At 41.7% G+C, this 15,954-nt stretch overlaps 1 protein-coding gene across 7 annotated transcripts in view; it reads left to right on the forward strand.

The window, feature by feature from the left end:
- The window catches only part of cacna1bb (calcium channel, voltage-dependent, N type, alpha 1B subunit, b), a 183,198-nt gene that overhangs the window by 133,276 nt on the left and 33,968 nt on the right, over positions 1–15,954 (forward strand). For 6 of the 7 annotated variants that reach the window (XM_061799303.1, XM_061799302.1, XM_061799304.1 and 3 more), the window contains 11 exons: positions 1,256–1,440; positions 1,714–1,843; positions 2,285–2,414; positions 2,942–3,001; positions 3,138–3,244; positions 9,399–9,495; positions 11,002–11,162; positions 11,358–11,507; positions 12,095–12,296; positions 12,703–12,867; positions 15,595–15,705. In XM_061799303.1, the coding sequence (XP_061655287.1) occupies positions 1,256–1,440; positions 1,714–1,843; positions 2,285–2,414; positions 2,942–3,001; positions 3,138–3,244; positions 9,399–9,495; positions 11,002–11,162; positions 11,358–11,507; positions 12,095–12,296; positions 12,703–12,867; positions 15,595–15,705 (1,498 nt within the window). Of the gene's footprint in view, positions 1–1,255; positions 1,441–1,713; positions 1,844–2,284; positions 2,415–2,941; positions 3,002–3,137; positions 3,245–4,206; positions 4,219–5,889; positions 5,911–9,398; positions 9,496–11,001; positions 11,163–11,357; positions 11,508–12,094; positions 12,297–12,702; positions 12,868–15,594; positions 15,706–15,954 lie in introns of all 7 variants that reach the window. The other variant, XM_061799308.1, reaches the window with a different exon arrangement.

Genomic DNA, 15,954 nt, shown 5'->3' on the forward strand with positions numbered 1-15,954 from the left:
GGTCATCCCCTCCTCCCAGTTGAACATGACCAGAACACCTCACCAGGGAGGCATCCAGGGGGCATCCTAACCAGATTGCCCAGCCAACTTAAATAGCTCTTCTTGATGCGGAGGAGCAGCAGCACTACTCTGTCCCCCTCCCGGATGAAGCCATCACAACTACATCATTTGCAAAAAGCAGAGATGTAATACTGAGGTCACCAAACCAGACCTCCATAACGCCTTGGCTGCGCCTAGAAATTGTGTCCATGAAGATAATCAACAGAACTGATGACAAAGGGAAGCCTTGGCAGAGTCCAACACTCACTGGAAACAAATCCGACTTACTGCTGGCAAGGCGGACCAAACTCTGAGACCGATCATACACAGGGACCGAATAGTCCATATTAAGGGGTCCGGTACCGCATACTCGTGAAGCACCCTCCACAAGACTCCCCGAGGGACATGATCCAACACTTTCTCGAAGTCCACAAAGCACGTGTAGACTGGTTGCGCGAACTCCCATGCACCTTCCAGAACCCTGCTGGAGGTGTAAAGCTGGTCAGCAGTTCCACGGCCAGGATGAGTACCACACTGCCCGAAATTGGCCAAAAGTGTGAATGCGAGTGTGAATGTTTGTCTGTTTATATGTGACCTGTAATTGGCTGATGGCCAGTTCAGGGTGTACCTCGCCTCTCGCCCAAACTCAGCTGGGATAGGACTCAGCACACCCAGAGAATGGATGGATGGAGTCAACATGTTTGACTGCTAAAGGCAAATTGCTAGCCATGACCTGCTAGCCAGAAGCTGAGCTCCACTGTGTTTGTTTACAGACTCGGCATGTGGCCAGAGTGATAGGCAGTTACACTTCTTGTCTCATACCTAATATGTTCTCTGTTGGAACCCTTATAACTGGCCTGCCTTTGATTAACATTTTTTTAATGATGATAACTAGTTTTTTTTAGCAGAAGTAAGGAAAAATTGTGTCAGGCTTTCGTGGACCACATAAAATGGCATGGAGGCCTGCTCTGGTCCCCAGACCTTAAGTTTGACACCGTACTCTTGTGGAAGACATGATAAGAATATTGTGTAAACGGCATAGAGTACATTTATAGTTACATAAAATCAGAACTGCTGTTTAAGGTTTTGAGCATCGTGGTGATGAAGGGCTACGTGTTCGTAACTTCTTGAGCTACTGTATCTCATTTGCTTGCATAATGTTGAAGCAAAGAGAGCGTATTGTCACCTCTAAGAAGATGCACATCTCTTTCCCCAGGGAGATGCAGTCTGATGGTGAGGAAGAGGGTCTTGCCACCAGTCCACTGAGTCTTGGAGACAGGGAAGAGGACGCCGACAACCAAAAGAATTCCACAAGAGCCAGCCAGGCCGGCCTTGACAGCAACACCATTCACATCCCTGTCACCATAACTGCCCCACCTGGAGAGACCACCATTATTCCCAGTGAGCAGAACCTTTATCACATCACATTATGCACACTTTTCTGATAAAGTATTAGTACTCTGCGCACTTTCATCTTATGAGGAATTGTTTTCAGATGGGGAAGACATGAAGACATGCTTGTTGTAAATGTTACGGCTATACATGCCTTGTTTCCTTGGCTGAAAATCAGCCCACATTTTGAAAGCAATTACGACAATTCGAATGATATAGGCATAGTTTTTTTCTTTCATTTGTCATCTATGATAAATACATATGTGTGTTTTCCCACATTAGTGAACAACATTGACTCCGGCAACTTCGGAGTCAACGAGGAAAAGAAAGCTCTGGAAGAGGACGATGCTGTCAGTCGGCCTCGGCAGATCCTCCCCTATAGTTCCATGTTCATCTTTGGACAAACAAACCCGTAAGTCATTTGGCTAATAACTGGCATCGATTTTTTGGGGTTAATTAATTCATTGAAAAAATGCACAATTTCCACAGTTCTGCTGTGTAATTAATTCAATGTTAAGCACACTTCAAGCCACCCTCAATGTTTTTTTTAAGAAACTTCCTTAGATTGTGTAAGTGTCCCCATGCGACTATAAACATCGGATAAGAAAACACAACAACTTGTATTTGTGTTGGAATACCTAGGAATGTATTGTTACCTTGCTAAAGTCCCTCACTGCTGATAATGCATCTTAAGTTGTTTAATATTGCTCCTTAGGTATCTCGACAAACCTGATGAGTCATTTTGACTGCGAGGGGAATGCTTATCGTTCATGGCTTGTTTGGCTAACAAGAGCTGTCTCTTCATTGTATGCACTCTGAAAATTCCGTGCGTGCGTGCGTGTGTGTGTCGCAGGGTGCGGCGGCTGTGTCACTACGTGGTCAACCTACGCTACTTTGAAATGTGCATCCTGATGGTCATTACCATGAGCAGCATTGCCCTGGCAGCTGAGGATCCTGTGCAGTCAAATGCACCGCGTAACAATGTGAGTCAGTCTGTGAAGATGGCTGTACGCACAAGCTTCTGAAGTATCGTAGTGTCCAAGTTTTCACATTCAAAGACATACTGTAGGAAGTCATGTTTTCATGTTGTCTTATTTTGACTGAGCGATTCCTCCCTATATAATTGCTAACAAGGCTTGACAGTTTGTCCAAGTTGTGGTAGGACTAGGAAGCACCGCAAAAAAGGGTTTTGTTTATAGATAAAACGGGAAGGTTGGTGCATACCCAGTTCAGAAAGTCGCTTGTAACACAAGAATTCACGTCTTGTGTGAGACCCCAAAAAGACGTGTGACCTGATATTTTGTACTTTGACAGAGTGGCAACACCAATTATTATTCTGCAGAGGGTCAGCACGATTTTGATGTGACACGCATGCGTGTTCTATGTCTTATTTGCGTGTCTCGAGGAGGAGGGTGCAAAGTTGACAAGGCTCGAGATCCCTGACATGTGCTATTCACACATCTCACACTATCATTCTGTAGCATCTTTTCTATCTCTGTTTGTTTTGCAGGTCCTCAAGTATCTGGATTACGTCTTCACTGGAGTGTTTACTTTTGAGATGGTGATTAAGGTAACTAACAGATGTCAAAATAGAAGCAGAGTCTTTGGTCACATTTTATTTTGTTTACTGTGTTGGGAATGAAACAAAATAGCTCAACTAAGTGTTTGTGTCCTTTTTGTCTGATATAATTGTGTTCATTCTTAAGATGATTGACTTAGGACTGCTCCTGCACCCCGGCTCCTATTTTCGTGACCTATGGAACATTCTTGACTTCATTGTGGTCAGTGGCGCTCTTGTGGCATTCGCCTGCTCGTAAGTTGTCTTCTTAAATGCTCTTGCCGTGTTTTTTTGTATTTAAGCATTTCCATTGTATATACTGTATTGTGTAACCATAAAGAATTATTTTATTTGAAGCACCATATGTTTTGGAATTCCACATCCCATTCAAAGCACTGCAATATATTGAAATAACTTACCTGGCATAAATTGCCTCATGTCAGACTTTTTGGTGCTGCCCCGGGTTAATTGGCCCAATTTGCCTCATTTATCAAACTCCTCAAACTAACGCTACATTTAGTTGCCATGCGCCACGTTCGAAAGAAAATCCTTTATTGTGGAAATTAGATTGGGAAAAACAATGTCATTTTCTTGTTTGAGATTCAAATTTTAGATTGGATATTAAGATACAAACTACCATCCAAATGTAGCATGTTTACATATTCTAATGAATGAATAAATATTCGAGTTTTACTCATATGTTCAATGTTGTTATTAAACTAGCATTTGGAGCAAATGCAGTAGATGCCTATTCATGCTTATTCTCTTCACCCAAAAATGTGGAATATTTTCAAACACAGCTTGTCACTTCGGTGGCAGATTATAATACTGTAGGTGTTTAAATGCAAGACGTAAACATGCTTTGTGTGTATTATTGATCCACCGATGTTCTATATGCATCAATCAGAATGATTTCTTCTAGTATTGATTATTATTCTTACTTCCCTGTGCTTTTAACATCTCTCATGTGGACCTGCGATTTGGGTCTCCCAAGTACGGAGCTGATTGCCCATTCTCTTTTCATTCTTCCACATCTGCCATTGTTTTCACACGGGCTCTGTCTTAAAACTCTTTACAGATTCTCACCTGTATGATCTTTTTGTCTGCTTTCTCTGATGCGTCTCTGTCTATGTACATGTTGCTGATTCTTGTGTGTTTGTCCCCTTTTTTCACGTTTTTTCCTTCCATCCTCGGTTTCCGCCTTGGATTGCTTTCAGGAGCCTAATGGGGTAATGCCTGAGCTTTCAGTCTTTTAGTCTGTACTTGTCTGTCCTGTTTGGATCTTGCTGCTCGTCATTTTCAGACTTAATCGATTTATCTTCTGCAACCTCACCGCTGTATGAATGTTTCAGTCTTACTCATATCAGTCGCAAACAGAGATACTGGCGTACGCATGTGTATGTTTGTGTTATAAAAGAGCAATTTACCAGTTTTATCCGATAATGTTGGCATCAATGAGCTATTGTGCATACCTTACTGGCTAAGACAACGATTTTAAAGGCTAAGCCTAAACATTGCTTCAGGTGCAAAAGATGCGTGCTGTAATTAGCATGTGAAAAGTCAAATTTAGAAGCAAACTGAAATGTATTCAGTACCTTTAAAATGGCGAAGGCCACGTATCATAAACATCCATGAAAATACAAATATAACGAATGTAAAATCTGAGGGTTTTGTCAGTATCTCTGTGACTACTAATGCACGGTCCTGCCCTCCTATATGACCACTACTACGCCTCTAATTAGCTCATGCAGGTTATCAGATGCAAACGTTTCCTCTTCATTAACCCGTCATCCAGTCTCCCTTCCTCTCCAGCATTTGGTCGTTCGGATCACCATCATTTACCTCATCAACTCATTTTTAGGATATAACAGGCTGCTTTCACATTGGAAGACCTTTTTGGGAACGTGTTGCAGCCAGAAAATTCTCAGTTCGTGATTAGTTGTTCAAAACAATAAAGTGTATCAGTTTGAACATGAAATATCTCGTCTTTGGAGGGTATTCCATTAAATGTAGGTTCGACGGGATTTGCCAATCATTGTATTCTGTTTATTTCTGTTTAACACAGCGTCCCAACTTCATTGGAATTAGGGTTGTATATGTCAACTCATCTGGCTAAATATGTTTATCCAAATGCAACGTAAGAATTGAATTCCTAAAATGTGATCATTACAAGTACGGGGAGAAACTTTGCAAATGTTAATTTGATTAAAATCTCCCTTTATCCATTGATTTAAAGCCACTTTTAATGTATGAGGTTCATTACAATTTGTATGTAAGGAAGGTTTTTCGTTTTGATACCGTACTTCCAAAGAGAATTCAACTTGATAGAGTTCATTCGCATAGCCTGTTTGGATGAGTCTTCATTGAATTTGGTTGAATGAATATACAGATACAGTATGCTTCTAAGCAACTGAATATTCATGAGCCAAACTATTGCTATTTAGCAGTGCGGGAGGTGCTAAGTGCCGAGGCACCGCAGCAGAAATCACATCGTAAAGTGTGATTTTTCTTCACTCTTAGCTGGAGCGTGAATGTCGTCCGTCATGCCGTCTATGCTCTTCCTTCGCAGTGTCCTTTCATTGTCAAGCAAGTCGGGTCATCACCTTTACCCTCCGTCACCATTTGATTTCAAATCTCCCGAGTGTGAAAAGCCCATGATTTGCCTTTTCATCCACTTGAAGCGCTTCTCATCCGTTGTCCTTTCTTAAGCCCACTGTATGAGGTCATCATTTGAAATGCCGCCTTTGTACCTTGCTTCACACCATGTGATTATACGCTGAAATAGTTGATTTGGCTTGATTGTATTTTGTTCTACCTTTGGTTTTGGGCTTTGCAGGGGTTTGGGTGTTAATGCATTGTGTGTGTGTTTGTCTGCTTATCATTGCTTTTTTTTCCATCAGATCGCAACAAAGCGTGGCCAGGTGGGAACAGTCCTTATCTACCTTTTGCCTGTCCACACTCCTTTCCCTTCGTTCCTACATGTGAAGCAAAGAATGCTTCTCTTATCCACCTCTTAAGATTTGTTGTTGTTGTTGTTGTTGTTGTTGGCCTCCATCCCAAGGTGTTTGGGATATGACCATGTGTCCCTCTTCCGTTGTAGAACAAATAGCTCTGGACATCAGGACAAGAAGACAATATTGGGAGCTCCAATTCCTAGCTTTCAGAAGGTCAACATGCAGTTCATACAGTATGTTGGATGAATCTCGATCTTCTCCGATGTTTCTGACATAGAAACAAAATTCCTCATGGCAAAGATACTGGTCTTGGCAACTGTCAAAAACAATGCATACAAATTTGATTCAACCTGTTTGCCGTTTTCACATAATGAATCAGAATACCTCAGCGAGTATGCTCTTAACGTGATCTGAGGCATTAAAGCTTCTGTGAGTAAACATCGAGTCGGGAAGCGCTCCGACTCTGAAGGGGCTGTCGTCCACACTTCCGCTGAATAATGATGACCTTACATACCTGGATCCTGAGCTCTTTTAGCTAACACTGCTGACTTTCTGAAAGCTATTGGGAGACTGCTGTTGCCATCTGAGCGCGTTCAGGTCCTTCAATAACAAGAGGTGGCATTGTCTTTTCATCTTGCATGCCCGGGTAGTCGAGTAATGTGAGCATGAGAGGTGCATGTCCTTTTGTTAGGCTGTAACTGTGGGAGGAGAAGGATGGAACCACACTTCTCCTTTTCTTTGTGCCTACCTTTCAACCATGTGTTATGACACATAGAACTAGGTCACCGTGCTCATCATCATTTGTTTGAGTATTATAGTCTTGTTGGCAGGATTATTGTGAACGTTATGGAAGGATTTGCCGCAGGGGGTTGGTTGATTTCATTATTTACACTGGAATAGTCAGGAAGCTTAACAGCTCCACTGTCCATATTTTCCAGGCTACCGGAAGGTGGCTGATGGAAAAATCACCCCCTCCATGAAATATATGAAAACTGGGGTTGTTTAATACTGTAGGTATATTCAATAGTTTGGTGTTGGTACTTTTCAAGTTGAAAAAGCATAGCAAAATCTTTTTCCTTTTTGAAGATGCGGAGATAGATCCTCTGGCCAACAACAATGCGGTGTGCCACCGGTTATGTTCAGCGATTCAACTCGCCGTTAGTTATCCACGAGTACGTACGAGATAGAAAGTTAATATTCGCCAAGACAGTTTGACCATCAAAACCAATACATCAAAGCCGTGTCTCCCTCTTCGCTTCGTGCTCGGTGGCTCCTGCCAGCTAAGCCGGCCTCTCCCGTCACAAAGCTTCTGGCTCAGCTCAAGAGCCGTGAGGACATTGACCCTGCCAGTAGTATACTGTATGCTTGTCAATATTATTATTTCATTCGCTATGTCTGCACCACACAATGACAACAAAGGCTATTCTATTCTATTCATGTTTAGTCTTCATATACACTTTTTTTTTGCAGACATTTCATTTGGTTTGATTTTTTTATGCAGTGTAAATAAAGTTGAGTTGCGAGGTGAATGTCTCAAAGATGAAGCCATGCCAGTCTACGTACACATGGGCCTGTACAGTAAAACTATGAATGGCTTTGCCGTTACCTGGATAGATGTAGTAATTGTAAAGCTTATATGTCATTCACAGTCGATATAATAATAATAATAATTCCAGCAGTCAGTGAGTGAACTTCGACGAGTCTGGCGCTGTCATTGTCGTCACGAGGTTCACCCTCCAACCGGAAGTTAACGCGCCACCTTTTCAGTCTTAAGCAAAAATAAAGGAATTGGCCCCACTGTTCCGATACTTTTGGAGTGGAGTGTAGATTTTCGCCGTCATCAAGAGTTCCTTGCTCCCATTTGCCCTTCCTAAGCCTACCAGTCCAGTGTTTATCTTTCTTTGTGTGTGAGACACCTTATTGGGTGATGGGATGTTTTTGGTTTTTTGTCCCAAAACAATTTTAAATGTGGACTCCTGGGACGACAGAACGCTTTTCCACGTTGTGTCAGTCCATCTCAGAGGGGCTGGGGCCCAAACCGGCCGCCGGCATTTCTTGGTGGTGTTGATGTATGGCTTTTCCTTTGCATGCTTGTATTTATAGATGCAGTGACAAACTTTTAAGTCCCAATGGTTTTCTGAAGTGTTCTTGATCTTACCTGGCAATGACGCCGGTTGTTAATGCAGTGCCACCTGAGGAATTGAAGGTCATTGGCATTTAATGTTGGTTTTCGGCCTTGCCACTTTGGTGTCAGAGAGTTCTCCAAATTCTCTGAATCTTTTGATAATATTCTGGACAGTAGTTGATGGAATCCTTAAATTCCTTGCAATTGTACATTAAGAAATGTCGTTCTTGAACTGCGGGACAATATGCTCAGCGAGTGGTCAATGTCACCCATCCTTACTTTTCAACAACTGAGTGTTTTGGGAATGCTCCTTTTTACACCCAATGATTACACTCACCTGTTTCTAATTCATGTGTTTACAGGTGACTAGAAATAGGTGTTTTTTGAGCATTGCTCAACTTTTATTTGGAGCGTGTTGTTGGCATCAAATTCAAAATGAGAGAAAAAACTAATATAACATTCATCAGTTTTACCATTAAATATCTCGTCTTTGCAGTGTATTCAGTTGAATATAGGCTAAAAGTGACTTGAAAATCATTATATTCTGTTTTGATTTGAATTTTACACGTCGTCACAACTTCATTGGAATTGGGGTTTGTAGCTTTCATTGTATGGAAAGACTGCTTTATATATTTTGACTTTGTCAGCTAGGAAAACTATTCATGTATTGTTTTAATTCAACCTCGATCTACCCACTGTCCTTGGCCAATATCAGTCTTTGAGTGAGTGATGGTTCCGCTGTACACAATCTTATCAGGATCAGAGCATCCCAGATCTTAGTTCATTAAAGGTGCCGCATCAGCCAAAGAATCATGCTAGTGGTTCCTGCAAAGAAGCTTTTACCTCGACAAGAGGTTGATTCTTTGCTGATTTACCCTGGGTTTATTGTTGTTATTATTATTATTTAACATTTCTAAGTTGTATGTTATTCTACAGAAACTACCTGGTTGAAGTGATAGCAAAAACTACCATTGGAGTTTCCATATTTCACAACTCATTCTTGAATTGGACGGGGTACTTTTACGAATGGATTTGAGATATAAATGCAAGATTGCATGGAGGTCTTAAATTGGTGACACTTTTGCTTTGCTCCATCAAAATGTACCTTGCACTGCTGATGTAAAACTGGCTGCTGTAGAATAACATTATGTAACCCTCACTTGAATGCATTTTAGTACTAACAGATTATAGGCAGGTATTTCCCCTTGTGTGTAGCATTTACTTGATGTACTGCGGTCAGCTGCTCTTAGAGGATGGAGGCGTGAAAGGGTTTAATGCTAATGGGTTACTCAACATCTCACAAATGTTTCTGTCATCTCAATCTCCACAGGGGGACAAAAGGCAAGGACATCAACACCATTAAGTCCCTGAGGGTCCTCAGAGTCTTGCGGCCGCTCAAAACCATTAAACGTCTGCCCAAACTTAAGGTACAACAATCCAGTCTGTCACTCAAAATGCTCATTCAGGTCAAAGCAAATGTCAGGTGACACAATTGACAAGTGACAACACTGTGTCTGTGTACAATAGGTGTATTTTTGAACAACTTTGTGTATAAACACGCACGTACACACACACACACATATGCACACACATACGCGCGCAGAAACAAGCGACCAAAATCAGTTTCCTCCGCAGGGTGTTCCGGCTCTCCCTTAGAGGTAGAGTTATAAGCTCAGTCATCCGGGAGGGGCGCAGAGTAGAACCGCTGCGCTTCTGCATTGAGAGGAGCCAGATGAGGTGGCTTGGGGAGGTGGACACCTCCCTGGTGAGATGTTACTGGAACATCTCACCGGGGAGGATGCCCAGGGGACGACCCAGGACACGCTGGAGAGACTATCTCTTCTGGTTGGCCTGGGAATGTCTTGGGATCTCCCCGGAAGAGCTGGACGAAGTGGCCAGGCCAGAGATAGGGAAGACTTTCCTGCTTAAGCTGCTCTCCTGCGATCCAAGCGGAAGAAGATGGATGGATGGATGAAGCTATGGAAGAGTCGGAATTTAAATTCAATCAGAGATTGCTGTCACTGTGGAAATATGCTAAATAAAGGAATAACATGCCATACTTCACACCAAAACATAGCAATCTCCAGATTCTGTTCTTTGGGTGGGATGGTGTGGCATTAGTAGTTGAGCACTTGACGCTTAGTAGCTTTCTGGCATTGCAGAAACATCATTGTTTTTCTCTCAATTTCTTTGAGGGGAAAAGTCAAATAATACAATAAGCTAAGTGTTTCGATTTTAAAAAGTAATTTTTCGGAGCAAGCGGTACATTGTGCTGAAACTGCTCTTTGTGTCCTTGCGTATGCTAGCGTAAGCACATTCATTCATTTGCTTGGTTCCTTTCTCGCCTCACCATATCTTTGTCGGTTCCGTTCCCTTCAGCTTGACGTACAGTAAATATCCAATTAAGGATGGAGTCATGCTATGAGGCAAATGATTAGTTTCTGTACCTTCTGTGTCAAGTGTCTTGATTAAAATGGTCTGCTTTGGACTACATCAATCTCAAATGACAGTGTCACTCAGGTGTGTGAACACTGACCATTTTTTGGGGGGAATCTTTTATTTTTTTCACAGAAGATGAATTAGCTCAGAAGAGTGAAAAAAGAGTGACTGAGCGAAATTGAAGCTGACAGGCTGACATGGTTTCTTTGATAACAGAATGATGGAGAGGCTGTTAGAAGAAGAGAGAAATATACTGTCTCGGCTCACTCTGTGTAAAAAAAACAAAACAAACTTGATTGCGATTATCCATGCACGAGAATATATATGGGCTACGTTGCATGCATATCACAATGTATACACAAAGCACTTCATCTCACAATACACCCAACACAAGCAGAGCAAAATTTAGAGGAGAAAGACAAACATTGAGGGACTACTATATGTAGATCCAGGCTGTCTCCTTTTTACTGACATTCGTGTCGTCTATTTTCCAGGCTGTGTTCGACTGTGTTGTGAACTCCCTGAAGAATGTTCTCAACATCCTCATCGTCTACATCCTCTTCATGTTCATCTTTGCGGTTATAGCTGTGCAGCTTTTTAAAGGCAAATTCTTCTACTGCACTGATGAGTCTAAAGGTCTCGAGAAAGACTGCAGGTACACCATTTTGAGCCTTTGGCCTTTGTCTGTTTCTTGTGTGATACTTTTAACGCCAGCCAAAAGAAAGGCCTACTCCAATTCAGAGTCTACTATCTTCATCATGAGCCTCATCCACATCTACTTTTCCTTTAAAGTTACATTGTTCTCTGTTTTTCTTGATTACCAATGAGCCTCTTCTCCCGTTTCTCAAAGGGGTCAATTTCTGGACTATGACAAAGTGGAACGCGGACGTGACGTAGAAGCTCAGCCCAGAGAGTGGAAGAAATATGAGTTCCACTACGATAACGTTCTTTGGGCCTTCTTAACACTATTCACCGTCTCCACAGGAGAGGGCTGGCCTCTGTAAGTCAGGATGATCATCACATTCATGCTGCACATTGGTACCCCAATGGAAAGGTTATGAACGTTGCTGTGGTAAGGATCAGCTAGTGGCAGAATAATTATCATTGAAGCCTCAGCGACAAAGTCCAATTCCACCACGGAAGACGGAAAGTTTTCTTCTTGAGTTTAAGCAGTAGCTACACATGTAGCTACTGCATCTTTCTCCTACAAAACATGAATTAGTCCAATCATTCTTTGATTTTCCACTATCATATCATCATGAAGTTTGCCCAAAAAGGATTTATATCATTACATGCCTTCATTGTACTGTATGAATTGAGCCACTTAGTTGTCTGTCGTATGGCTAACTCAACTTGCATCAGTCACGAAGAAAGGAAAGTTTATAGTATCTCCTCTTGTGGCATACAGTATATCAGATGAATTTCAAGTATTGGGGGAATGTTTCCAGCCATTAACAGAAAGTTAGCTGGACCCATCTGATATTTTGGCTTGGATTACAAAGCAGTCTTTGCTGTGCAGGGTGCAATGTATTTCGACATGGATGATGTGTACGAATCATCACTCTAAATCCCATTACTTGCTTTCAGGGTTCTGAAGCACTCAGTGGATGCCACGTATGAGGACCAGGGCCCCAGCCCGGGCTTCCGCATGGAGACATCCATCTTCTATGTGGTGTACTTTGTGGTGTTCCCTTTCTTCTTCGTCAACATATTTGTGGCTTTGATTATCATCACCTTCCAGGAGCAGGGAGACAAAGCCATGTCTGAGTGTAGCCTGGAAAAGAATGAGGTATGAGAGTGAATGTTTTGATCTTCTTGTCTTCATGCAATGAGGAGAAATGTTCTTGTCTATGGTATTCATGCTTTGGTAAAGGCACAAAGGTCTTGTGTCGCAAATGCTTCATTGAAGGAAATGTGTTAGACAACTCTATTTGACTGTTACGATTTGCGAACACAAGCCAAATTACAAAATGTCGTTTGTTTCTGTGCTCTTTATTTGTTTGTCTGTGTATTACTGGCTTGTGATCACAGAGCATTTGTCGTCTTGTCTTTTTTATAATACATTAACACTTTTGGTGCGAGCCATCTGCTTCTCTCCTTTTTAAAATGCTGATTGATTGTATGCTGGTTGGAGTAAAGCTCCTGCTGTGAAAAAGAATTGCATTCAGTTTCTGATGTGTCTCTTTATCAAATAGAGGGCTTGCATTGACTTCGCCATAAATGCTAAGCCGCTGACAAGATACATGCCGGAGAACAAGCAATCCTTCCAGTATAAGATGTGGAAATTTGTGGTGTCGCCTCCATTCGAATATGCTATTATGACTTTAATTGCCCTCAACACTGTGGTGTTGATGATGAAGGTGAGTGAGAAACCACATATTTACATACACAATATGAAAAGACACACGCTTTTTTTTCTTGCTGTCTGACATGGAATTAAGATGACCAAATTCTTTCTCATTGCTAAATACTATAATAAGAATTTTAGACGATATTTCATTACTTTCTTCGAAGTCAGAGGTTTATATGCAGTAAAATGACTATGCCTTGAAACAATTTGGGAAAACCCTGATGGCGATTTCATTTCTTTGGGACCTTCCGAGTTTTATTGACAACATTTGAGGTAATGAGAGACACGCTTGTGAATGTATTCTAAATAGGCACACCTGAAACACTCGGCTTCTTTGTGTAACATCATGGGAACGTGAAAAGAAACCAGCCAAGCTATCATGAAAAGAATTGTGGACTTGAACATGTGTGGTTCATCCCTTGGTGCCAATTCCAGATGCCTGAAGGTGCTATGTTTATCTGTTCAAACAATTATACACAAGTATAAACACCATGGAAATGTCCAGCCATCATACTGTTCAGGAAGTAGGTTCTGTCTCCCAGAAATGAAAATGCTTTGGTCTGAAATGTGCATATCAACTTAAGAACAAAAGCAAAAGACTGTGATGATGTCGGCTGAAGCTGGTGAGCGTGTGTCGTCATCCGCAGTGAAATGAGTACTGTACTGATATGGCCTGAAAGGTCACTCTGCCAGGAAGAAGCCATTACCCCCAAAAGAAACAAACGAACGATTACAGTTTGCGAGACCTTAATTTTTGGAGACATGTCCTGTGATCTAATGAAACTCAACTTGAACTGTTTGGCCATTATGAGAAATTGAGTATCATTACATTTGGAGGAAAAAGAGGGGAGCTTGCAAGTCCGAGAACATCATCCCAATTTTGAATTCCGGGGATGACAGCATCAAGTTGTGGGGTTGCTTTGCTTCACGAGGGACTGGTACACCTCATAAAATAGATGGCGTCGTGAGGATGTTTTGGAGTGGCCATTGCAAAGCCCTGTTCTCAATCCTATTGAAAATGTTTGGGCAGAGCTGAAAAGACGTGCGAGCAAAGTGGCCTACAAACTTGGCTCAGTTGCACCAGTTCTGTCACGAGGAATGGGTCAAAATTGCCCTTAGGTGTGAATGTGTGCACAAATGGTTGTTTGTTTATATGTACCCTGCGATTGGCTGGTGACCGGTTCAGCGTGTACTCCGCCGCTCGTCCGAAGATGGTTGGGATAGGCTCCAGCACGCCCGCGGCCCGCGTGAGGATAACGCGCTTCACAGGTTGGCTTGAATGAGCTAAACACGTAGAAGTTGAAACGGAGCGAATCGCTTGAGAAATAGGGAAACTGTAGCTTCATTTGTAAAAAATGTGAATTTGGGGGCTTTTATTTAGAAGTTTTGTGAAATTTGGAGAATGCGTATAGTTCACAGGTTGGCTTGAATGAGCTGAACACGGAGAAGTGGGAAAGGTGCAAATCGGTTGAGAAATAAGGAAACAGCAGTCGCCAAATTTGTAAACATTTGGAATTTTGGGCTTTTTGGGGAATGGGCGTGGTTCCCAGGACGGCTTCCATGCGCTGAACACATAGAAGTTGACACGGTGCAAATCGGTCGAGAAAAGTTGAAGCAGAATATGTCCTAATTAGGACATTTTGTGGGTCAAAAGGTGGAAGAAAATTGGTGAAAATGATGGAATTTTTGGAATGTTGACAATCGATCCCAAGGTGAATTGAATGAGCTGAACATTCTGAATTTGGAATGGGAACGATGTGAATGTGTTTTGTTGAATGTTGAATGCCATTGGAAATCAATGGGCATTTTTGGGAATTGTGGGAAATGTGAAAATGTTGCGGCTTCGATGAGTAATGCCACGTGAGGCGTGAATTTTTCGAACATCCGATAAAAGAATGCCGAAGGAGAAGCCTGTCAAAAAAGTGGGCGGAATAATAAAAATACGGATAAAACGGAAGATGTTTCGTCTTATCACGTCTCATCATGTCAGACAATGAGAAAAATGTTTTGCCTTTCTATATAGTATATGTATATGTATATCTGGTTTGAACTGTATGTATTCCTCATGGAAGAAACAGTTACATTGCACAGACTTAAGACTCGGGTCGCCCTGAAAAAGATAGTTGCAAAGTATTATGGCACAATATTCTTTCTAACACTTAATGGCTACAGTTGATGTGCACCCACAAAATGTATCAAGGTCCAATGAAACAGCATGAGACAAAGTTCTCCCATTTTCAATATAATAATGACAAAAATATCATTGCTGGGAAACGTATTTTGATAAAAATGGAAGTCCATCAACACCTTGGACCTCAGATCAGGATGACGGCTGACAGCCTTAGCCACTTCATCTTGTACACCAACGGCACGTCTATTGATACTTTCATTGAGTTATTAGTCAGCTAACACAGCCTGATAACGTCTGACTGCTGTATTTTTAGCTTGTATTCTTTGTTGAATAATTTGAGTGTGAAAGTGTGCAATTGTTAGTTATGTCTGGAGGCTGACTCATCATATGCTGTTTTGCGGAGCCCTGGGATCAGGCGACCATGGGTGAAGCATTAGAAAACGTACCAAAGTAGGCAGTGCATACCTCACAAAATTCATTTGACAGATTTCTGCAGTTGAAGTTCAGATTGCATGAGCTATCTTCTCCCCACACACCACTGGGGAATGTAATGAAATCTTTCATCAGGCACGCTCCATTTATGTGCCTTTTGCCTTTCCTCTTCAGTTTTATGGAGCACCAGACCTATACGAGTCCATGCTGAAATACTTGAACATCGTCTTCACTGCACTCTTCACTCTGGAGTGCATCCTTAAGATTATTGCCTTTGGTCCACTGGTGAGGATATACTGCTTTGCACTATGCAAACACTTGTCCATATCATTTGCTTTGTTTGAATTCTTATTACTTCTCTGTTGGAGCTCTGTAAAAAAAAAAAAAAAAAATGACTGCAATCGTCGAGAACGCTAAAAACATCAACTCTTTTAGCTCTGCGCTCTGGCAAATTAGGAAACAGTCACAAAATACTACTTAGCGTAACATTATTGTAAACTATTCATATTCAATACAAAGAGGTAAAATTACTCT

This window comes from Phyllopteryx taeniolatus, chromosome 15 (genome assembly GCF_024500385.1).
Source record: "Phyllopteryx taeniolatus isolate TA_2022b chromosome 15, UOR_Ptae_1.2, whole genome shotgun sequence".
Lineage (NCBI taxonomy): Eukaryota > Metazoa > Chordata > Actinopteri > Syngnathiformes > Syngnathidae > Phyllopteryx > Phyllopteryx taeniolatus.